At 42.8% G+C, this 27,756-nt stretch overlaps 2 protein-coding genes across 3 annotated transcripts; both read left to right on the forward strand.

Annotated features, from left to right (window-relative positions):
• The first annotated feature begins 358 nt into the window (after positions 1-358).
• On the forward strand, positions 359-12,401 carry sstr2a (somatostatin receptor 2a). The gene is made up of 3 exons (XM_029629129.2): positions 359-940; positions 4,513-5,301; positions 5,517-12,401. Exons 2-3 carry the CDS (start codon positions 4,576-4,578, stop codon positions 5,931-5,933), a joined length of 1,143 nt encoding a protein of 380 aa, XP_029484989.1. The 5' UTR covers positions 359-940; positions 4,513-4,575; the 3' UTR covers positions 5,934-12,401.
• Positions 12,402-21,531: 9,130 nt separating this feature from the next.
• On the forward strand, positions 21,532-27,678 carry LOC115106418 (tumor necrosis factor receptor superfamily member 13B). 2 transcript variants are annotated; one of them, XM_029629131.2, is made up of 5 exons: positions 21,532-21,635; positions 22,454-22,603; positions 24,946-25,062; positions 25,993-26,277; positions 26,796-27,678. In XM_029629131.2, exons 2-5 carry the CDS (start codon positions 22,489-22,491, stop codon positions 27,047-27,049), a joined length of 771 nt encoding a protein of 256 aa, XP_029484991.1. In that variant the 5' UTR covers positions 21,532-21,635; positions 22,454-22,488; the 3' UTR covers positions 27,050-27,678. The 2 variants fall into 2 exon arrangements, with proteins under 2 accessions (XP_029484991.1, XP_029484990.1); XM_029629130.2 differs by lacking the exons at positions 21,532-21,635; positions 22,454-22,603 and having other exon boundaries at positions 22,610-25,062.
• Positions 27,679-27,756: the final 78 nt, after the last annotated feature.

Below are 27,756 nucleotides of genomic sequence, written 5' to 3' on the forward strand. Positions count from 1 at the left end.
CTTACTCTCAATTGAGACCCGGCTGAATTCCTTTTTTTTTGGAACCAAGTTAACCTAGTGTGCAATACATGCCTCATGCGGAAGAAGGTGCTTGAACAAGGGAAACTTTCTCAGACGCTTTTGACAGAGATCGTTCAGAAGATGCTTATCCTCCAGTGTTCACTATAAACTCTGGTTGCGCAGTCTGTCGCGCTCGTGTAAACAGATAAAATGCTCCGTCTGGTGACTGACCCAACCGTTTCCATTAAAGACATTAGTACGAGCACATATCCTCCCTAGAAAATATAAGAGCGAGGAACTCTTAATGGCAGTTTCCTTCACGCAGGCGGATGGACACTGACGCACATTGGGGGAGTTTGGTGAGGAGGGAGGAGGGGCGAGAGCATAGCGGATCGGCAGCTCCATCTGCATGCAGAGATGAAACCTGCAGCAAACGCGCACTCACCCATCATTCAATTCCACCGAACGCAGCAGTGAGTGGAACGCTCATCAGCGCGCTGACAGGCTGCGCTCTCCTTTGCGCTTCAGTCGTCCTGCTAGAACAGATTTCGCATTTGCTCTGGTCGTTGATTCAGCGCCAGTAGGCTACTTTTGGATACATCAGTTGCTCAAAACGATCTACAAATGATTTACACAATTGTAATTGCTATCTGAGGTATTTAAAATATATATATATATATACTGGAGCCTATTGCCTCTTTAACATATTACACATAACTGTTAGATATGTGGTGATGACCGTCACCACTTTGGTGCACAAGATACCACTGTGCGTAATGGGAGGACAGGTGTATCATACTTTAAGTGGAAGCCACGGGGCAGAATGCTGCCTTCCCATGGACTTTCACTGATGCCCAGAAGTGGAAGTCGGAATACTCTTGGCTGAAATAACACCTTGTCAAAATGGAGCTAATGTGGCGTACAATTTTCACAATAAAAGGTACGTTTAACCTACATGAATCTTGAAATTGTACGTGCTATTACCAAACAATAAGTAAATTAATTGTGATAACCAGTCGTCAAAGGTTAAATATGCCTACCAAACGTGTAACCAATGTATATTTTTAATCGGACATGGATATTTCTTTATTTCAATTGTCACCTGTTCAATTTTGTTATCTGTATTCATTTATAACAGCGCACCTGTTATTTTATATTCTGATCAAGATTAGGCAATTTCTCGTGCGCATGTGTGCGCCATTGTGCCCGCTGTTGAATTTTAATGCTCCAAATGTATCAGTAAAGGTCCATTGTTGAAATTCCAAACGCCATGTAGTACTTGACATATGACATTAATTTAATGTTAGTGTCTACATTTGGAGGCCAAACAGAGAAAGCAATCAATGAGAACACAAAATAACCTCTGCACCAGCAATATTGACAAAAATATCATAGATTGAAGACTTGTTTGGCGTGAGAAATATTTTAGAATGATAGAAGACAGAATAATCATAAACATCTTGCATTTTAGAAGGCCAATATTTCTGCATAAAATATGCACATAATCGATACTGAACCAAAGAGTTGTCTAATAATATCATAGTAAATACTATCTAACATTTGTCTGTTGGCTACGATTTAAATATATCTAGAATATTACAAAAAATCCAACTCCAAAGAGAATTCCTGCCACAATTTTTTTCGAATTGTGAAAAAAAATAATCTAGTCAAGTAAAAAATATATGTACGTGTAAACTGTATACAATGTCATGAATAGTATTTGCTCCCTTTCTAATGTTCTCTATTTTTGCATATTTTTTTATACTGAATGTTATCAGATCTTAAACCAGAACTCAATATTATATAAAGGGAACCTGTGTTTGCAAATAACCAAAAAAATATGATACTTATTTTATTAATTAAAGTTATGCAACACCCAATTCCCTTGTGTGAAAAAGTAATTTTCCTCTTACACTCAATAACTGTTTGTGCCACCTTTCACTGCAAAGACTGCAACCAAACGCTTCCTGTAGTTGTTGATCAGTCTCCCACATCACTGTGAAGGAATTTTACATGCAGAACTGCATTAACTCAGTGATATTTGTGGGTTTTCAAGCATGAACTGCTCATTTCACGTCCTGCCACGACATCTTAATTGGGATTAGATCTGGACTTTGACTAGGCCATTCCAAAACTTCAAATGTGTTGCTTTATAACGATTTTCATGTAGACCTGATTGTGTGTTTTGGATCATTTTCTTGCTGCATGACCCAGCTAAGCTTCAGTTCACAGACGGATGGTCTGACATTCTCCTGTAGAATTCTCTGATACAGAGCAGAAATCATTGTTCCTTCTATTAAGGCAAGTCTTCCAGGTCCTGAGGCAGCAACGCATCCCCAAACCATCACACTACCACCATTATGCTTGACTGTTGGTATGAGGTTCTTACTGGGGAATGCAGTGTTTGGTTTTCGCCAGACATAATGGGACCCATCTCATCCAAAAAGTTGACTCAACTTTGCCAAATAAATAAATAAATAAATAAAAATCTGGATGATGATCAAGGTTCTTTGGAAGAATGTTCTATGGACAGATGAGTCAAAAGTATAACTTTTTGGACAACATGGGTCCCATTATGCCTCTGCATTCCACAGTAAGAAACGTATACCAACAGTCAATCATGGTAGTGGTGGTGTGATGGTTTGGGGATGCTTTGCTGCCTCGGGACCTGGAATAAGTATGGAATTGTTGTTATTTGTTCATTCAGGTTCCCTTTATCTAATATTAGGTTTTGGTTGAAGATCTGATAACATTCAATATCAAAAATATGCAAAAGTAGATCACATTTGAAAGGGGGCAAATACCTTTTCACAGCACTGTATACACGGAGTATAAAAAACATGAAGAACACCTGCTCTTTCCATGACAGACTGACCAGGTGAATCCAGGTGAAAACTATGATCCCTTATTGATGTCACCTGTTAAATCCACTTTGATCAGTATAGATGAAGGGGTGGAGACGGGTTAAAGAAGGATTTCTAAGCCATGAGACATGGATTGTGTATGTGCCATTTAGAGGGTGAATGGGAAAGACACAAATGTAAGTGTCTTTGAACGGGGTATGGTAGTAGGTCCCAGGCGCACCTGTTTGTGTCAAGAACTGCATCGCCGCTGGGTTTTTCACGCTCAGCAGTTTCCCGTGTGTATCAAGAATGGTCCACCACCCACAGGACATCCAGCCAACTTGACCCAATTGTGGGAAGCATTGGAGTCAACGTTGACCAGCATCCCTGTGGAACACTTTCGACGCCTTGTAGAGTCCTTGCCCCTATGAATTGAGGTTGTTCTGAGTGTTAGAATAGTAGAATACACAAAGTGAAAATTTTCCTCTTGTTTTAGGTCAGTCACTGACAGTCACTCAAATAGCCCATGTCAGTTATTAAAATGTTTTAGATTGGTAAATTAGTCTAAACTAGTAATCATGGCCGAATTACTGATCGGGCATGCAGGGCACGTGCCCAGGGGCCCTGACCTCCATGGGCCCCCATAGATTGTTGTTGTAATTTGCATATTAATATATCATATTAACATGGCATCAGTCATGGCAAAATGTGTAGAATTACAGGAAATTAGCTGTTAAACTGCAAACAAACCAATTCTATAAAGCAAATGTACTTGTTTATCTTTCGTTAATAAAATCGTTTTTCTGCTAACAGATTCCTTTGTACATATTCAATTTCAGTTTTTTAATCCCGGTTTTGAGCTAATGTGAGTGTAGCGGCTAATTGTATAGCTAATAGGCTATGTCTTAGTAGATCGACGGAGGTGAATGAAGCTACATCAACCAATGTGATAATGGCTGGGGGTCATTGATGCTTGATTTTGCTGTTGTCCAAATAGCATTTTTGAGTTTTTAAACTGTATAGAAATGCAGTAAACGAGCTTCAACTGTCTTAACAGACCTCTAAAACTCAGACCCTGGCTACGGCCCTGCTGCCACTGTCTCTGACCAGAGCGCTACATGTTTCCCATGCAGTGCGAGCTTCTCATCACCACCAATCCAATAGAGGACCTGTGTTTGCACAATAAACCCAGATCCACAGAGCTTTATGCCCAACAGAAATAACAGCATGAAATCCTAACCTTTTCCCTGCCCATGGATTTTGGTTTTCCATTTTAAATCAATTCTCAACAAACATTATTTTGGCTTGGTCTGGTCCTTTATCATAAAACAAACACCTTTGCATTGGAGAATAGTTTCATTACTGGACACTTGAGAATCCATGGGTGTTTTTCAAGGGGTTTCACATCAGCTTGGTGCTGTTTGTTCAACACATTCAAATGAAAACACCAAAAGCCCTACTGGAGGAGTGTGGAGTCCTGCAAGTCCTATATTGTGTGGGGACCTATAAATGAAGGGCCAGGCTTTATTATGTAACTTAATGTTGAGTGTAAACCATTATATAGCAGGCTCAGTTACCATGGTGCTTTGAAGGAATGTATTCTCCCTCGTCGTTGAGTTTCTCTGTTCTCACCCACTGTCTCCATTCTCTCTTTGTACTGTACACTCAGGTGGGATGTGAGATTAGTGTCTTCAACCCTGAAACAGAGCCAACCCAGCCCTCCTCTGTCAGCATGGATCCCTGGCCTCTCCTTCCGTCGCCCCCCAACCTCTCCCTCCCCGAGCCCCTGTACTACGACAGCTACTTCCCAGGGAACGAGTCTGACCTGGGGTCCCGGAATGACACTCCGGACGAGACCCACCAGGCCTTCGACAAGACCAGCTCCGTAGTTATCACCTTCATCTACTTCACGGTGTGCGCCGTGGGGCTGACCGGCAACACCTTGGTGATCTATGTTATCCTGCGCTACGCCAAGATGAAGACGGTGACTAATATCTATATCCTGAACCTGGCTGTGGCCGACGTCCTCTGTATGCTGAGTCTACCTTTCATCGCCGTGCAGCTGGCCCTGGTCCACTGGCCCTTCGGCTCCGTGCTCTGCCGCCTGGTCATGACTGTGGACTCCCTCAACCAGTTCACCTCCATCTTCTGCCTCACGGTCATGAGCGTCGACCGCTACCTGGCCGTGGTCCACCCCATAAAGTCCACCAAGTGGCGGAAGCCACGTGTGGCTAAGATCATCAACCTGACCATGTGGGGAGTGTCCCTGCTGGTCAACCTGCCAATCATGATCTTCAGCGGTCTGATGCCCAATAATAACCAGGCTTGGGCGTGTACCATTGTGTGGCCGGAGCCTCAGGGGGCCTATCAGACGGCCTTCATGTTCTACACCTTCCTCCTAGGTTTCTTCCTGCCGCTCATCGTCATCTGCCTCTGTTACCTGCTCATCATCATCAAGGTGAGCCCCTCCCTGTTCATGGTGTTTTTATTTTCAAATTGGTGTTTTTATTTATTATTGCTGACGTCTTTGGTCAAGTTCTCCGTTCTGAAATGCTGGAACCTGTTATCTATCTACCTGTTGCCTGTAACCATAGCGATAGGCACAGTTGTAGCATCTAAGAAGGTAGTATCACCAATAACAATGGATGCATCCCCTCTCTCCCCGTCCAATAGGTGAAGTCGTCAGGCATGCGCGTGGGCTCCACTAAGCGTAAGCGTTCGGAGAGGAAGGTGACCAGGATGGTGTCCATCGTAGTGGCCATGTTCGTGCTCTGCTGGCTGCCCTTCTACGTGTTCAACGTCACCTCGGTGACCGGCACCATCGACACCACACCCGTCCTCAAGAGCACCTTTGAGTTTGTGGTGGTGCTGGGCTATGCCAACAGCTGTGCCAACCCCATCCTGTACGCCTTCCTGTCAGACAACTTCAAGAAGAGCTTTCAGAATGTTCTGTGCTTGAAGAAGGTGGCGGGCCTGGATGAGGCGGAGCGCAGCGACAGCCGCATGGAGCGAACGCGCATGGTCAATGACGTCACCGCGGAAATGCACAACGCCGCGCTGCTCAATGGCGAGCTGCAGACCAGTATCTGAGTGTGTGTGTGTGTGTGTGTGTGGGCTGCTTGTGTGTCTCCTTGAGCAGATGGACAGTGTGGAGCAGTTAGAAGGACTACTCATATTAAAGGCACTCTTCTATAATCTCCTGTACAACGGCCCAAACACCAGGGGGGTCCAGGCTTTCCCGACCCCCCCCCCTCCCCTCCCCTCCCCTCCCCGGGTGCATCTTTTGGTTTTTGCCCCCAGGACTACACAGCTGACTCAAATAACCAACTCATCTTTAATTATTTGAATCAGCTGTGTGGTGCTAGGGCAAAAAAAAACAGCGTGCACCCAGGCTTGGGAAAACCTGCATTAGAACACATCTGCCAAGATCCGTCTCAGAAAAACAAAGACAGAGATGGAATGGAAGAAGATGAAAAAGAGGTCTCTCATGTCTCTTCATTGACATGGATTGATTAGTGCTGTCTTGATCAGGATATGAGAAAGCACACTTTTGATAACGCATCTTATTTATTGATCAGGAAAGATGAAACTCACCAAGCCAGATGTCCTCTGACTGAAGCTGGAGACTTTTGAGTTTTGCATCCAGGATCATTGATCATTGATTCTCCGACTTCAAACGATCTTGATGCTGTACATAGACATGGTTTTCTGTGATGTGTTTTTGATCTCCTTGTAAACCCCAGTTTAGCATAGATCACACCCCATGTTAACTTCCCCTTGTTACTACCATTCGTCTGTCGGCAGTTATCAAGATCAATACTCTGATTTATAGTTGGCTCAACCTTTAGATGCTAGCATGGCCAAACACACACACACACACACACACACACACACACACACACACACACACACATTCACGGTCTCTGAGATGGGCTGTTCGTATACTGTGTACAGTTTATAATCTGGTATGACATTTTCTCTTCTGCTGTCAGCACTAGTTGGCTTAAAGGTGATATGCTCCTAGCATAACCAAGCTGTCGTGGTGCCAATCTTGTTGCTACTCAACAGGAGGAGTTGTGTTTCAGAATCACTTCTATGCTGTCAGAGTGACGCTGATGATTTCTGAATGGACAGTATTGCATCACTGAGGGAGCCACAGCTGCAGTGTTTTGATTGGTAGAGAGATGGGTGCATTTCACCACCACAGTCCAAGGGCAATGTTGTTATCTCTCTAAATGTGTACAGATGGAGAATCCATGGTTCTGTGTGTGTGTGTGTCTGTGTACTTGCCTGCCTTCCTCTGTGTGTGTGTGTGTGTGTGTGTGTGTGTTTTCCCTGAAAGGCCTCACCATGTTAGGGTGTGTGTGCGTCACTATTTTCACAGCCCATTAAAAGGAAAGATTCACCCAATTTGAATGTTATATTGTTTTGATGCATCTCGGAGCGATGTTCTATCAATTCCCGGAGACATTTCATGTTTTCATGTGTATCTGAGCTATTGCCATTCAAGCAGGCAGAAATCCACCCGGTATGACGTAGCACTGCGATAAAGCCGTTCTTGCTACACTGGAAGTTAATAGGAACATGACTTTTAGATGGTGAAAACGTCTATCATACTTGTCAGATTTCAATACTGACCAATGCCATAACACAAGAGGTTGTCTTCTATCTAATGAGCCATTGATCATATTTTTGCGATATTCCTACCTCGAGAAATGTTTAATTTAACAGAGGGTCCACCACATTTCTCCTATTTGTCGGTCTCTTCAGTCCAGGGTGCATTGCATGATGCCATTGCATGGCCATTGAGAATGTCAGACTCCACTCTGTGAGGCACATCGATCTGCAGGTTGAACATGGTAATTTAGTGAACATTTTTCTTTTGAGGGGGGGGGGGTGATTTTACAGCTAACTAGCTACTTTACATGCTGATATTGATTTTGGTATTACTGTGTGTAGCTACATTTGCTAGCTAGCAGCCTACCAAGCTAGCCAGCCAGCCCATAGAGAGAGCATTGCATTGTGGGTGTTGTAGTTGTTGAGCTGCAACAGATTTCCACAACGATTTCCACATGTTGCTACCAACCTTAACACGACAAAATGAAACTTTTGTTCACAAAAAAATTGTCTTCGTGTATTAGTGTTATTTAACACAGTAAATTATAGGAATGAATGATTCTCTTTAACATAGTGACATCAGGCATTGTAATTAGCATCATTATGCCAGAGGCAGTTGAACTCTCTCTCTCTCTGTACAGTAGATTAGGTAGACCGTACATAGATTTAACCCAAGAGGACGAGGGCGTAGGATAAAGACATATAGGATCAGGAGGATGGAACCTCAGCCTTCTCTCAATGTGTCGTTCATTTGTGAAGGGCTAGAAGCTGCTATCACTACCTTGCTCCTGCACACAAACACACAGATACAGACTGACACAGACAAAGTCCCACACACCTTGAGGAGAACAGGTGGTGTTTGTATGGAGAAACTATCTACACTCTGCCTCACCCGAAATGTACTTACAGGAGAGCAAAGATGGCAGATATTAGATATAATGTCATACATTCTTCTACTGTAAGCACCTATTGTCCTCTGTGTGTGAGCAATGTCTCTAAGTCGCTTGTTTTCCTTCAGTTCGCAAACCGTATGCACAGTGTAAAATATTGTAAATGACATGTCATAATTAGTTTGTTACATGTGAGTTCTCAGATGGATGATATTTTATACTGGTGTTTCATAATACAGGGCAGTGTGTGTGTGTGTGTGTGTGTATGTGTGTGTATTGGTTGGCTCTTCTATCCTTGTGGGGACCTAAAATCCCCCAAAGTACAACAAGGATAGTAAAACAAGGAAAATGCTCCCTCGTGGGGACATTTCCCACATCCCCATGAGGACAAAGGCCCTTAGAGGTTAGGATTACAATTAGGGTTAGAATAAGGATTTGGGTTAGATTTGGGGAAAATAGGATTTTGAATGGAAATACATTTTAGGTCCCCACGAGGATAGAACAAAATGTGTGTGTGTGTTGAGTCCAATCTCGATTGGCAGGGAGTCAGGGACTGCCGCTTGATGTCACTCATCATTTGTGTCGCCATGACTCACTGCGGTCACTAGGGTATGTACTGAACACTGAGTCAATGTGCACACATCTATCTAGCCCATTCATTACGGCGTATCAGCTGTGGCAGTGTTCCAATAAAATCTACTTCATTAGTGAATAAATGAACGCTCCCGAACCTTAAAGGAAACGTGATCATATAAAGGATCTGGAGAGATGGCATAAGTACAGAACACTGTGTGTGTAATGATTGTTAACTAAACAAACGACCCACAGAGAGCGAGAGGAAGGGGTCGAACGCGGTCGTACACTGTCCTCAAACGCAGTCTTTTCCGTCGGAGTAAAAGCAGAGGTCAGCCCACACCGTCCCTTTCATCATGTCAAGGGTCTGTCTCTCAGGTTCGAGCGTCACAAGTGGTTCACCTCGAAATGACTCAGGGGCCGTACACTACTGACTGGCAGTCAAAGGAAGGAGCAGTTCTCATAATCAGATATTGAGAAAAACTATCAGCTCCTCTTCTTGCTCTACAAGGTGAAATGCAGTAACCTGATCCCAGATCTGCTTGTGCTCTTGCCACCTCCATTGCTGTCATTGTTTGGCCTGACAAACATGTTTGGCCTGACAATGAGTTTTCATGATAGCACAAACAGACTGGCAAACGCAGTTGATGCTAGATACTCGAGTACATGCAGTATCCTCACTGAAAGAGGAGAGTGAGTGTGGAGTGGCTCGCACATCGTTTAATTTTAGCTGCAGGTGATGGGCAGGACTCGCAGGAGGTATGTTTGTAAATTAATTTTGATCAAGCTATGTAGCCTATTGATTCCTTCTTGATGAATAAATAAAATAAATGTTTTGTTGTTTCTCTGTAATGCTAGCCCTCTTGAAGTTTTATGAGGTTGGCTTTCTCCCACCCTCATAACTACCCACTGGGCACACACTGGTTGAAGCATCAAGTCATTTAAATGAAATTACGTTGAACCAACATGGAATAAAAGTTTAATTGACGACTGTGCCCAGTGGGTAGCTACCAAGCTATTGAGACTATCAACAGTAGTGTACAGTAACTAAGTAAAGATACTTTGAAGTACTACTTAAGTCATTTGGAGGTATCTGTACTTTACCATTTATATTTACTTTACTTTTACTCCACTACATTCTTAAAAGAAAATATGTACTTTTTACTGCATACGTTTTCCCTGACACCCAAAAGTACTCGTTACATTTTGAGTGCTTAGCAGGACAGGAAAATTATCCAATTCACACACTTATCAAGAGCACATTCCTGGTCATCCCTACTGCCTCTGATCTGGCGGACTCATTAAACACAAATGCTTCTTTTGTAAATTATGTCAGTGTTGGAGTGTACCCCTGGTTATCCGTAAATAAATAAAATATATAAGTCTCTGTATAAATTTGCTTAATATAAGGATTTGAAGTATTTACTTTTGATACTTAAGTATATTTGAGCAATTATATTTACTTTTGATACTTAAGTAAAACTCAAAACAAATAGACTTTTACTCAAGTATTATTTTACTAGGTGACCTTCACTTTTACTTGAGTCATTTTCTATTAAAAAAAGGTATCTTTACTTTTACTGAAGTATAGCAATTGGGTACTTTTTTCCACCACGGAAAATCAAGTTAGATCAGCTTGTCTAACATTCCTGCTGGCAAGGTTGCTAGACTTTAGAAAAGCAAGCAATCACTAAATGTACTGAATAAGACTCACATTCCTTTCAATATTTTACCCAGATATTAGCAGAGATGAGGGGAAGCATATTTAGTCAAAAGAAAAAAAAACACACCAGTTAGGAGGATAAAGACAGCTTGACATATGCTTAGATATGCAGAAAAAAAATACTTGCTTTAAATGTAATCTGGCACCTTATGATAATATCATGATATTTGTGTATTAATTATGAAATTATATGTGCCTGTATTGATTGTGTGTTATCATCCCATGTACTGTGTTGTAATTTGAATGTAATATCCGAGGCATGTTTGTGCAGTACGTTAAGATTTGGGATTGAAAACAGTCAGAATGACACCCTCTGGAATGTGTAGAATAGAATTAGGCATAATGATTATGGCTATAGATTGCAGGGGGAAAAAAGCTGCTTCAGGTGTTTGAAACCCCCTCTATCCTCACATACATCCTGCCACCTCGAACATAATGGCCGCCTGATGCCACTGCTGTTCCAATTGGTTTGATAGAGAGTATTCAATGTTATATGAGGTAGTCTACTGGGGCTGGAAATAGTTTTTACTGGGGTGGTAATTTACCAGGTGTACAGTGTACATAACACTGCAATGTATCTCCTCTGACACTGTGTTCTCTTGTAGAGATAGAGGTAGCAGAAGAGACACCCCGTTAGCAAATTATTAGAACAATGTTTAGAGGTTCTTTTACTCTCAATGGCCATAGAAATGGGAGGGATATGTATATTCTATAAAATCGTTGAAAAACCAAATGTGTTTTATGGCTAATACTGTAATACAGCAAATCTGGTTGGGATATCCCAAAAAATGCTGCTAAATGTCTCCCTCAGCTGGTTAGCTTTGAAATTGTGTAATGTGATTGCCCCAAGGATGTTGGGCGGATATAGAGATTCAAACTACTCTGCAATGGTAGGCCACTATGGATACACTATATCTACAGACTGGTCCATAATTATTGGCACCCTTGATAAAGATGAGCAAAAAAAGACTATAAAATAAACAATATAAAGAGCTATGTGGTATGACAAAAAAAATAAAATAGGGGAATTATTTTATACTAATACAACTGTTTAGAGAAAGATTTGGTTTAACAAACAAAATAGGGGTTAAAATGATTGACACCCCTGTTTTCAGTACTCCAGCACCCTCCCTTTACGAGGAAAAAGACAGCCACAATCCACAAAGAAATGGCTCAACATTTTGCAATGGCCATCTCAGTCAACAGACATGAACCCCATTGAGAACCTGTGGTTTGAATTGAAGAGGGCAGTTCATAAGAGCAGATGAAGGATATCAAGGATCTGGAAAGATTCTGTACGGAGGAATGGTCAAAAAAACAAAACAAAAAAAGTGTTGTTATCTTTGCAAGAGGACAGTCTGGGTACCTAAAACAGGGGTGCCAATAACTGACCCCTGTTTTTTTGTATTACTTGTTAAACTGAATCATTCGATAAACAATTGTATTAGTATAAAATACAATTTCCAATTTTTGTTGCAGACAATATAGCTCAGTGTTTTGTATTATTTATTTTACACGGTCTTTTTGGCACATCTGTATCTAGGGTTCCAATAATTATGGACCTGGATGTACATACTCTGATAGGATTAAAAGAAGGCTCTTTGTCCATACAGCTGCACAACCAAACAAACAGACATTGTGAGATCCTGAATGGTTTTTGTAAATATGTCATATTGTTGCTTCTGCTACTGCTGTTACTACGACTACTACTTGCAATTAAAAGCAGTTCCATTTGAAAATGGATGGCTATACTCATTTGGTTTGACTAATCGGTTAGCTTTTGAGATGAGTGTGTTGACTTGTGTGGTCTTCCTTTCTCCTCCTATTTGACTGAACATCTGTTTCTTGTAAGTCTATTCTGAGGATTAGTAGGTTTCTGTAGGTGAACTGTTTGCCTGTTTCTACATGAAATCTACTTCAGGCTGGCAGAGAACTTGTCCACCGGGTGCAGAGGAGGGTGTAATTATGCGTCGCCAATTTTAGTTTCACAGTGACTCAACACCCATGCATATTTACTTTGCTGTGAAGTCATTGCAAATTCCTTCCTTTGCAAAAGTGTTATTATTATGATTAAATTAAGTAAGTGGCCTTGTACGAGCCAGAATGCTCATAGGCATTTCTGTAGCATGAAGCAGCTTGACGTACAATTACACCCCCGATCTATCTCCTTAATACCAAGCAGAGAGTCCCATCAAGTCCCATTTTGACCGTTTTTAGTGTGACTCGGCCGTGGTTTAAACTCCCAACGTTCCCATCTAAAAACGGCTTGCATGCACGTGAAAACAAAACATTGATTTGCAGTATATGTAACGTCTGCATTCATCAACGGTCACATATGAAACAAAACATGGTACCGCAGGACAGATGCGTCCACGCTCCTTCAAATAGCATAGTGAGATGGCCATGTAAGTCTATTGCAAATTATAAACTGGGTGGTTCGAGCCCTGACTGCTGATTGGCCAACAGCTGTGGTATATCAGACCGTGTACCATAGGTATGACAAAACATTTATTTGTACTGCTCTAATTACATGGTAACCAGTTTATAACAGCGACAAGGCACCTTGGGGGTTTGTGGTATGTGGCTCAATAATGGTGTGTCACTGGCTCATGGTACATTGGTCAAATGTAATGTAACGGAGACTGCAGACTCACAGCAGCCTTGTGGCATGATGAGGATTCGGAGAGCAATATAAAGCTCTTATTTCATTTTTTTATTTCACCTTTATTTAACCAGGTAGGCTGGTTCAGATCAAGTTCTCATTTACAACTGCAACCTGGCCAAGAAAAAGCAAAGCAGTGTGACACAGACAACAACACAAAGTTACCATGTTGTCAGTTGTCTGTAGCTTGTGAGGTATGGAAACACTTGTTGTTGCTTTTATGGATTTTGTCTTGCTGCTTTTTGTTCTATGTTGCTCTGTGTGTGCTCATTGCTCAATGATTGTCTATATTGTAATTTTTTTAATAACCTGCCCTGGGACTGTGGTTGAAAATTAGCCGCCTGGCTAAAATTTCAAAAAAGTTCTGGGACACTGTAAAGTCCATGGAGAATAAGAGCACCTCCTCCCAGCTGCCCACTGCTCTGAGGCTAGGAAAAATTGTCACCACCGATAAATCCACTATAATTGAACATTTCAATAAGCATTTCTCTACGGCTGGCCATGCTTTCCACATGGCTACCCCTACCCCGGTCAACTGCCCGGCACCTTCCACAGCAACCCGCCAAAGCCCCCAACCATTTCTCCTTTACCCAAATCCAGATAGCCGATGTTCTGAAAGAGCTGCAAAATCTGGACACCTACAAATCAGCCGGGCTAGACAATCTGGACCCTCTCTTTTTAAAATTATCTGCAGAAATTGTTGCAACCCCTATTACTAGCCTGTTCAACCTCTCTTTCGTATCGTCTGAGATTCCCAAAGATTGGAAAGCTGCGGTCATCCCCCTCTTCAAGGGGGGTGACACTCTAGACCCAAACTGCTACAGACCTATATCTATCCTGCTCTCTCTTTCTAAGGTCTTCGAAAGCCAAGTTAAACAGATTACTGACCATTTTGAATCCCACCATACCTTCTCCGCTATGCAATCTGGTTTCAGAGCTGGTCATGGGTGCACCTCAGCCACGCTCAAGGTTCTAAACGACATCATAACCGCCATCGATAAGAGACATTACTGTGCAGCCTTATTCATTGATCTGGCCAAGGCTTTCGACTCTGTCAATCACAACATTCTTATTGGCAGACTCGACAGCCTTGGTTTCTCAAATGATTGCCTCGCCTGGTTTACCAACTACTTATCTGATAGAGTTCAGTGTGTCAAATCGGAGGGCGTGTTGTCTGGTCCTCTGACAGTCTATGGGTGTGCCACAGGGTTAAATTCTCGGGCAGACTCTTTTCTGTATATATCAATGATGTCGCTCTTGCTGCTGGTGATTCTCTGATCCATCTCTACGCAGACGACACCATTCTGTATACTTCTGGCCCTTCTTTGGACACTGTGTTAACTAACCTCCAGACGAGCTTCAATGCCATACAACTCTCCTTCCGTGGCCTCAAACTGCTCTTAAAACGCAAGTAAAACTAAATGCATGCTATTCAAACTATCACTGCCTGCACCTGCTCGCCCGTCCAGCATCACTACTCTGGACGGCTCTGACTTAGAATACGTGGTCAACTACAAATACCTGGGTGTCTGGTTAGACTGTAAACTCTCCTTCCAGACTCAGATTAAGCATCTCCAAACCAAAATTAAATATAGAATCGGCTTCCTATATCGCAACAAAGCATCCTTCACTCATGCTGCCAAACATACCCTCGTAAAACTGACCATTCTACCGATCCTCGACTTCGGTGATGTCATCTATAAAATAGCCTCCAACACTCTACTCAACAAACTGGATGCAGTCTATCACAGTGCCATCCGTTTTGTCACCAAAGCCCCATACACTACCCACCATTGCGACCTGTACGCTCTCGTTGGTTGGCCCTCGCTTCATACTCGTCGCCAAACCCACTGGCTACAGGTTATCTACAAGTCTCTGCTAGGTAAAGCCCTGCCTTATCTCAGCTCACTGGTCACCATAGCAGCACACACTCGTAGCACGCGCTCCAGCAGGTATATCTCACTGGTCACCCCCAAAGCCAATTCCTCCTTTGGTCGTCTTTCCTTACAGTTCTCTGCTGCCCATGACTGGAACGAATTGCAAAAATCTCTGAAGCTGGAATCACATCTCCCTCACTAGCTTTAAGCACCAGCTGTCAGAGCAGTTTCCAGATCACTGCACCTGTACTTAGCCTATCTGTAAACAGCCCATCTATCTACCTACCTCATCCCCATACTGGTATTTATTTATTTATTTTGCTCCTTTGCACCCCAGTATCTCTACCTAACTTGTTCGACTTCCGGCGCCGACTGAGATGGCCGCCTCGCTTCGCGTTCCTAGGAAACTATGCAGTTTTTTGTTTTTTTACGTGTTATTTCTTACATTAGTACCCCAGGTCATCTTAGGTTTCATTACATACAGTCGAGAAGAACTACTGAATATAAGATCAGCGCCAACTCACCATCAGTACGACCAAGAATATGTTTTCCGCGACGCGGATCCGGTGTTCTGCCTTACAAACAGGACAACGGAATGGATCGCATGCAGCGACCCAAGGAAACGACTCCGAAAAAGAGGGAAACGAGGCGGTGTTCTGGTCAGACTCCGAAAAAGGGCACATCGCGCACCACTCCCCAGCATTCTTCTTGCCAATGTCCAGTCTCTTGACAACAAGGTTGACGAAATCCGAGCAAGGGTAGCATTCCAGAGGGACATCAGAGACTGCAACGTTCTCTGCTTCACAGAAACATGGCTTACTGGGAAGACGCTATCCGATGCGGTGCAGCCAACGGGTTTCTCCACACATCGCGCCGACAGAAACTAACATCTTTCTGGTAAGAAGAGTGGCGGGGGCGTATGCCTCATGACTAACAAGACATGGTGTGATGAAGGAAACATACAGGAACTCAAATCCTTCTGTTCACCTGATTTAGAATTCCTCACAATCAAATGTAGACCGCATTATCTTCCAAGAGAATTCTCCTCGATTATAATCACAGCCGTATATATCCCCCCCCCCAAGCAGACACATCGATGGCTCTGAACAAACTTTATTTAACTCTTTGCAAACTGGAAACCATTTATCCGGAGGCTGCATTCATTGTAGCTGGGGATTTTAACAAAGCTAATCTGAAAACAAGACTCCCTAAATTTTACCAGCATATCGATTGCGCAACCAGGGGTGGTAAAACCTTGGATCATTGTTACTCTAACTTCCGCGACGCATATAAGGCCCTGCCCCGCCCCCCTTTCGGAAAAGCTGACCACGACTCCATTTTGCTGATCCCTGCCTACAGGCAGAAACTAAAACAAGAGGCTCCCACGCTGAGGTCTGTCCAACGCTGGTCAGACCAAGCTGACTCCACACTCCAAGACTGCTTCCATCACGTGGACTGGGACATGTTTCGTATTGCGTCAGATGGAAATATTGACGAATACGCTGATTCGGTGTGTCGAGTTCATTAGAACGTGCGTCGAAGATGTCGTTCCCATAGCAACGATAAAAACATTCCCAAACCAGAAACCGTGGATTGATGGCAGCATTCGCGTGAAACTGAAAGCGCGAACCACTGCTTTTAATAAGGGCAAGGTGTCTGGCAACATGACCGAATACAAACAGTGCAGCTATTCCCTCCGCAAGGCTATTAAACAAGCTAAGCGTCAGTACAGAGACAAAGTGGAATCTCAATTCAACGGCTCAGACACAAGAGGCATGTGGCAGGGTCTACAGTCAATCACGGACTACAAGAAGAAACCCAGCCCAGTCACGGACCAGGATGTCTTGCTCCCAGGCAGACTAAATAACTTTTTTGCCCGCTTTGAGGACAATACAGTGCCACTGACACGGCCTGCAACGAAAACATGCGGTCTCTCCTTCACTGCAGCCGAGGTGAGTAAGACATTTAAACGTGTTAACCCTCGCAAGGCTGCAGGCCCAGACGGCATCCCCAGCCGCGCCCTCAGAGCATGCGCAGACCAGCTGGCCGGTGTGTTTACGGACATATTCAATCAATCCCTATACCAGTCTGCTGTTCCCACATGCTTCAAGAGGGCCACCATTGTTCCTGTTCCCAAGAAAGCTAAGGTAACTGAGCTAAACGACTACCGCCCGTAGCACTCACTTCCGTCATCATGAAGTGCTTTGAGAGACTAGTCAAGGACCATATCACCTCCACCCTACCTGACACCCTAGACCCACTCCAATTTGCTTACCGCCCAAATAGGTCCACAGACGATGCAATCTCAACCACACTGCACACTGCCCTAACCCACCTGGACAAGAGGAATACCTATGTGAGAATGCTGTTCATCGACTACAGCTCGGCATTCAACACCATAGTACCCTCCAAGCTCGTCATCAAGCTCGAGACCCTGGGTCTCGACCCCGCCCTGTGCAACTGGGTACTGGACTTCCTGACGGGCCGCCCCAGGTGGTGAGGGTAGGCAACAACATCTCCTCCCGCTGATCCTCAACACGGGGCCCCACAAGGGTGCGTTCTGAGCCCTCTCCTGTACTCCCTGTTCACCCACGACTGCGTGGCCACGCACGCCTCCAACTCAATCATCAAGTTTGCGGACGACACAACAGTGGTAGGCTTGATTACCAACAACGACGAGACTGCCTACAGGGAGGAGGTGAGGGCCCTCGGAGTGTGGTGTCAGGAAAATAACCTCACACTCAACGTCAACAAAACTAAGGAGATGATTGTGGACTTCAGGAAACAGCAGAGGGAACACCCCCCTATCCACATCGATGGATCAGTAGTGGAGAGGGTAGCAAGTTTTAAGTTCCTCGGCATACACATCACAGACAAACTGAATTGGTCCACTCACACTGACAGCGTCGTGAAGAAGGCGCAGCAGCGCCTCTTCAACATCAGGAGGCTGAAGAAATTCGGCTTGTCACCAAAAGCACTCACAAACTTCTACAGATGCACAATCGAGAGCATCCTGGCGGGCTGTATCACCGCCTGGTACGGCAACTGCTCCGCCCTCAACCGTAAGGCTCTCCAGAGGGTAGTGAGGTCTGCACAACGCATCACCGGGGCAAACTACCTGCCCTCCAGGACACCTACACCACCCGATGTTACAGGAAGGCCATAAAGATCATCAAGGACATCAACCACCCGAACCACTGCCTGTTCACCCCGCTATCATCCAGAAGGCGAGGTCAGTACAGGTGCATCAAAGCTGGGACCGAGAGACTGAAAAACAGCTTCTATCTCAAGGCCATCAGACTGTTAAACAGCCACCACTAACATTGAGTGGCTGCTGCCAACACACTGTCATTGACACTGACCCAACTCCAGCCACTTTAATAATGGGAATTGATGGGAAATGATGTAAATATATCACTAGCCACTTTAAACAATGCTACCTTATATAATGTTACTTACCCTACATTATTCATCTCATATGCATATGTATATACTGTACTCTAGATCATCGACTGCATTCTTATGTCACTAGCCACTTTAACTATGCCACTTTGTTTACTTTGTCTACATACTCATCTCATATGTATATACTGTACTCGATACCATCTACTGTATGCTGCTCTGTACCATCACTCATTCATATATCCTTATGTACATATTCCTTATCCCCTTACACTGTGTATAAGACAGTAGTTTTGGAATTGTTAGTTAGATTACTTGTTGGTTATCACTGCATTGTCGGAACTAGAAGCACAAGCATTTCGCTACACTCGCATTAACATCTGCTAACCATGTGTATGTGACAAATAAAATTTGATTTGATTTGCACATTCATCTTCTGCCGATCTACCATTCCAGTGTTTAATTGCTATATTGTAATTACTTCGCCACCATGGCCTATTTATTTCCTTAACTTACCTCATTTGCACTCACTGTATATAGACTTTTTGTTTTCTTTTGTTCTACTGTATTATTGACTGTATATTTTGTTTATTCCATGTGTAACTGTGTTGTTGTGTGTCGAATTGCTACGCTTTATCTTGGCCAGGTCGCAGTTGTAAATGAGAACTTGTTCTCAACTAGCCTACCTGGTTAAATAAAGGTGAAATAAAAAAATAAAACCACCACTTTTACTGAAACGTTGATTAATGTGCACTGTCCCTGTAAAAATAAAATCAACTCAACACATGGAATAAACAAGCGTACAGTCAATAACACAATAGAAAGAAAAAAAAAGTCTATATACAGTGTGTGCAAATGGCGTGAGGAGTTAAGGCAATAAATAGGCCATAGTAGCAAAGTAATTACAATTTAGCAGATTAACACTGGAGTGATAAATGAGCAGATTCATTTATTTTATTTTTATTTCACCTTTATTTAACCAGGTAGGCAAGTTGAGAACAAATTCTCATTTACAATTGACCAAGATGGCCAAGATAACGCAAAGCAGTTCGACACAGAGTGGAGTAAAACAAACATACAGTCAATAATACAGTAGAAAAATAAGTCTATATACAATGTGAGCAAATGAGGTGAGATGAGGGAGGTAAAAGGCAAAAAAAGGCCATTGTGGCGAAGTAAATACAATATAGCAAGTAAAACACTGGAATGGTAGATTTGCAGTGGAAGAAAGTGCAAAGTAAAGATAGAAATAATGGGGTGCAAAGGAGCTAAATAAATAAATACAGTAGGGGGGAGTGGTGGTTGTTAGGGCTAAATTATAGATGGGCTATGTACAGGTGCAGTAATCTGTGAGCTGCTCTGACAACTGGTGCTTAAAGCTAGTGAGGAAGATAAGTGTTTCCAGTTCCAGAGATTTTTGCAGTTCGTTCCAGTCATTGGCAGCAGAGAACTGGAAGGAGATGCGGCCAAAGAAAGAATTGGTTTTGGGGGTGACCAGAGAGGATGTTTTTAGCATAAAATCGTCAATAATGTTCCAACCGGAGAATTCCTTTGTCTTCAGAAATGCAATGGAACTCAAGCTAACTCTCACGTGGACACACGTAGGTCAGCTCATGCCACTCTGCCAGACCACTGACTCATTCAGCTCCCATTCCCCCCTCCTTCACAGTAGAAGCATAAAACAAGGTTATAAAGACTGTTGACATTAGTGGAAGCCTTAGGAAGTGCAATGTGACCCCATAGACACTGTATGTTCGATAGGCAAAGAAAAAGATCAACCTCAGATTTCCCACTTCCTTGTTGGATTTTTTCTCAGGTTTTTGCCTGCCATATGAGTTCTGTTATACTCACAGACATCATTCAAACAGTTTTAGAAATTTCAGAGTTTATTCTATCCAAATCTACTAATAATATGCAAATATTAGTAGCTGGGCCTGAGTAGCAAGCAGTTTACTCTGGGCACCTTATTCATCCAAGCTACTCAATACTGCCCCCAGCCATAAGAAGTTTAACACAGTGTCCAAAGAAGGGCCAGATGTATACAGAATGGTGTTGTCTGCGTAGAGGTGGATCAAGGAATCACCCACAGCAAGAGTGACATCATTGATATGTACAGAGAAATGAGTCTGCCCAAGAATTTAACCCTGTGGTACCCCCATAGAGACTGCCAGAGGTTCGGACAACAGGCCCTCCGATTTGACACACTGAACTCGGTCTGTGAAGTAGTTGGTGAACCAGGCGAGGCAGTCATTTGAGAAACCAAGGTATTGAGTCTGCCGATAAGAATACGGTGATTGACAGAGTCGAAAGCCTTGGCCAGGTCGATGAAGATGGCTGCACAGAACTGTCTTTTATCGATGGCGGTTATGATATTGTTTAGTACCTTGAGCGTGGCTGATGTGCACCCGTGACCAGCTCGGAAATCGGATTGCACAGCCTGAGAAGGTATGGTGGGATTCTAAATGTTCAGTGATCGGTTTATTAACTTGGCTTTAGAAGACTTTAGAAAGGGGTGGTGTGGTATATGGCCAATAAACCACAGCTAAGGGCTGTGTCCAGGCACTCCACGTTGCTTCGTGCTTAAGAACAGCCTTTAGCAGTGGTATGTTGGCCATATAACCACACCTCCTCGGGACTTGCTTAAATAAGAGCTTTATATTGTGCTCCAAATCCTCATCATACTACAAGGCTGCTGTGAGTCTGCAGTCTACATTACATGCCATTTTTACCAATGTAACAGACCACTGTAAATAACATACTGTCTGTCTCATTCAATATTTGGGAAAGGTAGGCAAGTTCACATTGCTTAGTAAAAGTATATGAATAGACATGACAGAATTCTAACTCCTAGTCACAATTCACACCCATCAAGCACATGACTCACCATAACAAGAGAGTAGCTCACCTTCTGTGCAAGGGGGAAGTCCCAGAAAAGACATTGTGGTTGTACCCAAATCAGCCCCCAACTCAAATACATGTAGCCCAACGTCACTGCACGAGAGGCACATTTCAAACAAAGGTCCATACATGTCTTTCATCTCTCTGTGGGTAAGTCATATGATATCTGTTTTGTTACATTATGTCACGAGATGCATTTTTTAAATTGACATGCGAGTAGGTTAATGGTTATGCTGTTCATGGTTTATAACTTTTTAAAAGATGTAGTCTTTAATAATTAATTGACCACCTGGGAATGGTAATGTAGGGGGGGGAATGTTTACTAAATCGGATATCCAGACATAAAGATCAACATCATGCCTTGAATACTTACTGGTGTATGCAATGAGCCATTGTTTATGCTACAGAGTGTTACACCAACAAAAACACCATGATAACGTCACGTGTGGTGAAAGGAACCAAATCAGTAGTAAAGGCCTTTACATGACACTGTTGGAGAATTGTTTAAGCAAATGCACAGATAAGAACAAACGTATGAGTCAATTTGATGAAGTTGAAGAATAAGGCGAGGCGCAGCTTCATGTGTACTTTCTCCGGCTCAGTGATTCTGTGCCCAGCAGAGCGCAGCGCATTATTCTTCTGTCAAGAAAAGTTCATTTAAATCTTTGAAATTGTATTGAGTTGTTTTTGGAGCCTTGCCCTCTCTTCTGATATATTCTGGAGCTAGTTGGACAGGGTCATTTTGTGTAAAACTAAAGAGGTTTGAATCCATCCAAACCAAGTGATCCAAGACTGATTACTATGCGTTATGAAATGTAATGTAACATTTTTTGTATATAACTGCCTTAATGTTGCTGGACCCCAGGAAGAGTAGCTGCTGACTTAAATGATGATCCTTAATAAATACAAAATACAAATTACACAAGGATCCCCATGAACTGACCCTGATTTCCCCATCTGTCATTCAGTGAGTCAGAGTGTGAGTTGACACCCGAACTGAGCCATGGGATTAGGCTGTTCTGAGGGTTACTTCTGGGACCGCCTGGTCAGGAAGTGTCTGACCTGTCAGATGGTCTGCCAGCAGCCCCATCGCCACCTCAGATGCATCGAGTACTGTGGTAAGTTCACATACACACAAACGCTCGCCGGGGGCAATAACACATACACTGACTTGAGAAGTCAGTGAGAGGCCAATACACCGTGTGATTGTCCTTATGACTCAATCAGTGGAAGTTGCTGAGTGGAGGACGGGTCATAATAATAGCTGGAACGGAGTGAATGGAATGGCATCAAACATATGGAAATCATGTGTTTGACATATCTGATACCATTCCACCTATTTCCCTTCAACCATTACCACAAGCCCACCCTCCCCAATTAAGGTGTCGCCAACCTCCTGTGGACTCAATCTTCAAAGTTATATATAGAGATAAAGTGCGTATCATAAGTATTCACCCCCTTGTGTTGCATTTCAAAGTGGGATTCAAATTGATTTCATTGTGATTTTTTGTCGTCACTGATCTATACAAAGTACTCCATATTGTCAAAATGATATTTTTGTTTGACAAATTAATAAAAAATGTATTACTAAAATGTTTTGGTTGCAGAAGTATTCCCCCCCTTTGTTATGGCAAGACTAAATAGTAAGTTCAGGACTAAATAGTAAGTTCAGGACTAAATAGAAAGTTCAGGAGTAGAAAAGTGCTCAACAAGCCACATAATAAGTTGCATGGATTCTGTGTGTGTTAAGTTTAAAAAAAAATGACTAACCCATCTCTGTACCACACACAAACAATTAGCTGCAAGGTCCCTCAGTTTAGTAGTGAATTTCAAGCACAGATTCAACAAAAAAGACCAGGGAGCTTTTTTTTCTTAACAATGCCTTGTTAAGAAGGGCAAAAAAGGGTAGATGGGCTAAAATAAAAAACGATGATGAATATCCTTTTGAGCATGGTGAAGCTATTGATTAGGCTTTGGATGGTGTATCAATACACCCAGTCACTACAAAGATACAGGCGTCCTTGCTAACTGAGTTGCCAGTGAGAAAGGAAATCTCTCTGGGATTTCATTATAAGGTCCTTGGTGATTTGAAAACAGTTAGAGTTTAACGGCTGTGATAGTTTTCTCCTGAGTCTGGATCAACAGTGTAGTTACTATACAATAATAACCTAAATGACAGAAAAAAAAAGTGTGTACAGAATACAAATATTCCAAAACATGCATTCTGTTTGCAACAAGGCAGAGTAATACTGAAAAAAATCTGGCAAAGGAATAAACTTTTTGTCCTGAATACAAAGCGTTATGTTTGGGGCAAATCCAACAACACACCACTGAGTACCACTCTCCACATTTTAAGAATGGTGGTGGCTGCGTGATGTTATGGACATGCTTGTCATCGGCAAGGACCAAATATTGCACAATCAAGGTGTGCATAGCTACCCAAAAAGACTCAACAGCTGTAAATGCTGCCAAAAGGTGTTTCTAACATGTATGGACTCAGGGGGTGAATACTTATCTAGTCCATATCCACTGAGTGTACAAAACATTAAGAACACCTACCCTTTCCATGACAGACTGACCAGCTGAATTGACGTGAACGCTACAGTATGATCCCTTATTGATGCAACCGGTTAAAAGCCACTTCAATCAGTGTAGATGAAGGGAAGGAGACAGGTTAAATAAAGATTTTTAAGCCTTGAGACAATTGAGACATTGAATGGCACACACACACAATCCGAGGGTGAATGGACAAGACAAAATATGGAAGTGCCTTTGAACAAGGTATGGTAGTAGGTACCAGGCGCACTGGTTGGAGTGTATCAAGAACTGCAACGCTGCTGGGTTTTTCACACTCAACAGTTTCCTGTGTGTATCAAGAATGGTCCACCACCCAAAAGACATCCAGACAACGTGGCACAACTGTGGGAAGTATTGGAGTCAACATTGGCCAGTATCCCTGTGGAATACATTTGACACCTTGTAGAGTCCATACCCTGACGGATTGAGGCTGTTCTGATGCAAAAAGGGGTGCAATTCAACATTAGGAAGGTGTTCCTAACGTGTTGTGAACTCAGTGGATATTAGTGTTATATTTTTCAATCATAAAAAATAAAATGTTTCATCCAGTTTGACATTAGAGTATAATTTATCCAGTTTGACATTAGAGTATAATGTGTAGCTCATTGCCATTTTTGAATTAAATCCATTTTAATCACACTTTGTAACACAATAAAATGTGAATAAATCCAAGGGGGTTGAATTATTGATAGGCACTGTATTTAATTATATGGTGTTGTATCAGTGGTAAAAGGATCATACAAAAGGTTAATGAATCTCAATACCATTTTTGTCGGGTTAAGTAACATGTATAGCCTACTGGAATCATGGCTGATTTGGAACATAGTAGCCATTTTGTGTCAAAACACAGGAAGAATATACCATGCATGTTTGTCTGTGCCAGTGTCTCTGGGGTGTAAGGCGGTCCCAGGGCAGTACTATGACAGGCTGTTGAAGAGGTGTCTGAGGTGTGCTGCGGTGTGTGGCAGCCATCCCTCAGAGTGTTCCCACCAGTGTCAGAGTGAGTGAACAGCATTCTAAAGTACTATACATCCGCACAGTATGTTGTAGCTATTACAAAACATATAGGACACTCACTTAGCAAACCCTTTTTCATCAGAATTTTAGGTGCTAAATGTTCTCTTTTTGTCTCTCGTTCTCTCTCTGTAACGCACTCAAACCGTCATAATAGTTTGTACACTACTAAGTAATTAATTGAGCATACAGCCATCTCCAAAAGAGCTTCTGGCAGTCGAGCCAATATGTATAACAACTGACATGCAAGTGACCCCTTCACAAATGCAGCAGCCTGTCATATATTTTGTTTAAAGGAAAAACCCACTGGAATATTCCTTACGTTTGAATGCCCTTTTATTTTTTTTAAATTGTAGAAGCAGAGGTCAGAGCAAGCGGACAAGTTTCAGCCACAGTCTTCGTCAGCATTTGGTCAAGGCTGTGGCCTTTTGCTCTGACCTCTGTTGCTAAAAAATATATATAAATAAAAAGACATTAAAACGTCAAGAATATTCCCGAGTGTAGGTTTTTCCTTTCTTCAAATATATGCCTTTTGAACTCAGCAACCAAATACTTTTTTCTTCTACAAACATTTGAGTTGAGCACACCAATTCCTTCAAATGCCCTTTACCCAGCCAGGTGCTTCATTACCTCAGGGTTACACGACTGGACTAGCTGAAATGTAATGTCTATGTCCCAAACGGTACCCTCCCATAAGGTGCCATTTGGTGTTCTCTCTAATTCAGTCAAATTTAAATAAGATAACTTTGGGATTAAATGCATTTGGCTTTGATGATGTTCAGAACTGAGAACCGTCTGGAAGTAGAGCGTTGACATTTGGAAATGGTGCATACGCTACGTTACGACTCACTTCACATTACATGGACGTTATTGCAGAGTACATAAGGATTTAATTTAGGCATTTAATTCCCTCAAGCCCAACAGTCTGCCTTGAATGGAATCTTGAGGCCTGTGGATGGGAATGCCTTCCAGAACCATACCATCAGGGGGGGCTACCTACCCAGAGGCCTGCCCTACTCAACCATCCTGGTGTACTCTCTGCTGGGCCTGTGTCTGACTCTGCTGCTGTTGACCCTGTCTGTGGCTCTGCTGGTGCTGCTGAGGAGGCCCCCCCGACCAGGGGCCACACAGAACAGTCACACCCAGGGTCATGAAGGTCAGAAGGGCCAAGAGCCTAACCAGAACACCCAGTCCTCCAAAGGTCAGTTTGGGCACACATCTAGTGTAAAAAAGGTAGCACAGGTCACAGCTTCATAAAGCCACTCAGAATATAAGTGCTGATCTAGGATCAGCCCCCCTGTCCATTTATGAATATTCATTAAGATCTAAAAAGGTAAAAAACAAACAATCAAATGTATTTATAAAGCCCTTCTTACATCAGCTGATGCCACAAAGTACTGTACACAAACCCAGCCTAAAACCCCAAGCAATGCAGGTGTAGAAGCACGGTGGCTAGGAAAAACTCCCTAGAAAGGCCGGAACCTAGGAAGAAACATAGAGAGGAACCAGGCTATGAGGGGTGGCCAGTCCTCTTCTGGCTGTGCCGGCTAGAGATTATAACAGAACATGGCCAAAATGTTCAAATGTTCATAGACGACCAGCAGAGTCAAATAATATTAATCACAGTTGTGATCCAAAATCACAATCTTGTAACTCAACATGGCTCCTTTTAGATCGAGATAACCTGTGTGTGTGTGTGTGTGTACGTACCATCTTTAGACTGCCCGATGGATCCATCCCTGCTCCAGATAAACAGTGTGACACTGAGACGTTCATCCAGCCCCACAGAGACTTGTGTGTGTGTCCACTGCTTCCCTGACCTCGGAGTGCCTGGCAGGGGAGAGAAGCAGCAGAGACCCCCACTCACCCTCTACCAGCAGGCTGTCCCCCAGGACCTCCACTCTCCGACCAGAGCCCCTCAGTGTGGATCATCACCGCGAATCATTTGCTCCCCCAGTCAGCCCAGCTTCTGATTGCAGAACTGAACCAGACTGGACACTAAATAAATAAACAACTCAGGACAGATCTGATACCGCCCACTCCAGGGTGAAGTTTCCCCTAAGTACAGATCTAGGATCAACTTCTACTCCCTAATCCTAACCTGAACAATTAGTGGGGGGGAGAAAAACTGTCCCAAGATCAGATGTGTGAGCAGTCTGGAGAGCAGAAATTAATAGGTGGTGAAGGATACAGGAGAAACTGGAGTGAGACAGAAGCGAGTGACATAGAACATTATATACAGTGGGGAGAACAAGTATTTGATACACTGCCGTGTAGAGCATGTAGAGGTCTGTATTTTTTTTATCATAGGTAAAAATTACAGACCTCTACATGCTTTGTAAGTAAGAAAACCTGCAAAATCGGTAGTGTATCAAATACTTGTTCTCCCCACTGTATGCCTGTACAGATGTTGGATATTCATTTGAGCCAGTTTTCTACAGCAGGAAACTAATCCTGCAGCAACAAGAAATGTGAATTATGTGGATTATAATTAATGGACATTTTTGTAGTGGTTGATACATTTTTCAATAGGGAAAATCACGTCTGACATTTTAAAATGGAGATTTTAAAAACCTTTTAAAAGCTTTTTAAAAACCTTGAATACACACGTTTGCATTTTCTGTTGTGCAAGAAAATTCTCAGCAACAAAAATTATCAAATTAGGACACCCTCTCAGTCT

Source organism: Oncorhynchus nerka, linkage group LG23 (genome assembly GCF_034236695.1).
Source record: "Oncorhynchus nerka isolate Pitt River linkage group LG23, Oner_Uvic_2.0, whole genome shotgun sequence".
Taxonomy (NCBI): Eukaryota; Metazoa; Chordata; class Actinopteri; order Salmoniformes; family Salmonidae; genus Oncorhynchus; species Oncorhynchus nerka.

Excerpts from the sequence above, each read along its gene's own strand:
- sstr2a (XM_029629129.2), top strand. The coding sequence starts at position 4,576 with ATGGATCCCTGGCCTCTCCTTCCGTCGCCCCCCAACCTCTCCCTCCCC. Across the intron at positions 5,302-5,516 it reads ACCTGCTCATCATCATCAAG|GTGAAGTCGTCAGGCATGCG; the intron begins GTGAGCCCCTCC and ends CCCGTCCAATAG.
- LOC115106418 (XM_029629130.2), top strand. The coding sequence starts at position 24,813 with ATGAATCTCAATACCATTTTTGTCGGGTTAAGTAACATGTATAGCCTA. Across the intron at positions 25,063-25,992 it reads GTGTTCCCACCAGTGTCAGA|CCCAACAGTCTGCCTTGAAT; the intron begins GTGAGTGAACAG and ends AATTCCCTCAAG. Across the intron at positions 26,278-26,795 it reads GAACACCCAGTCCTCCAAAG|ACTGCCCGATGGATCCATCC; the intron begins GTCAGTTTGGGC and ends TACCATCTTTAG.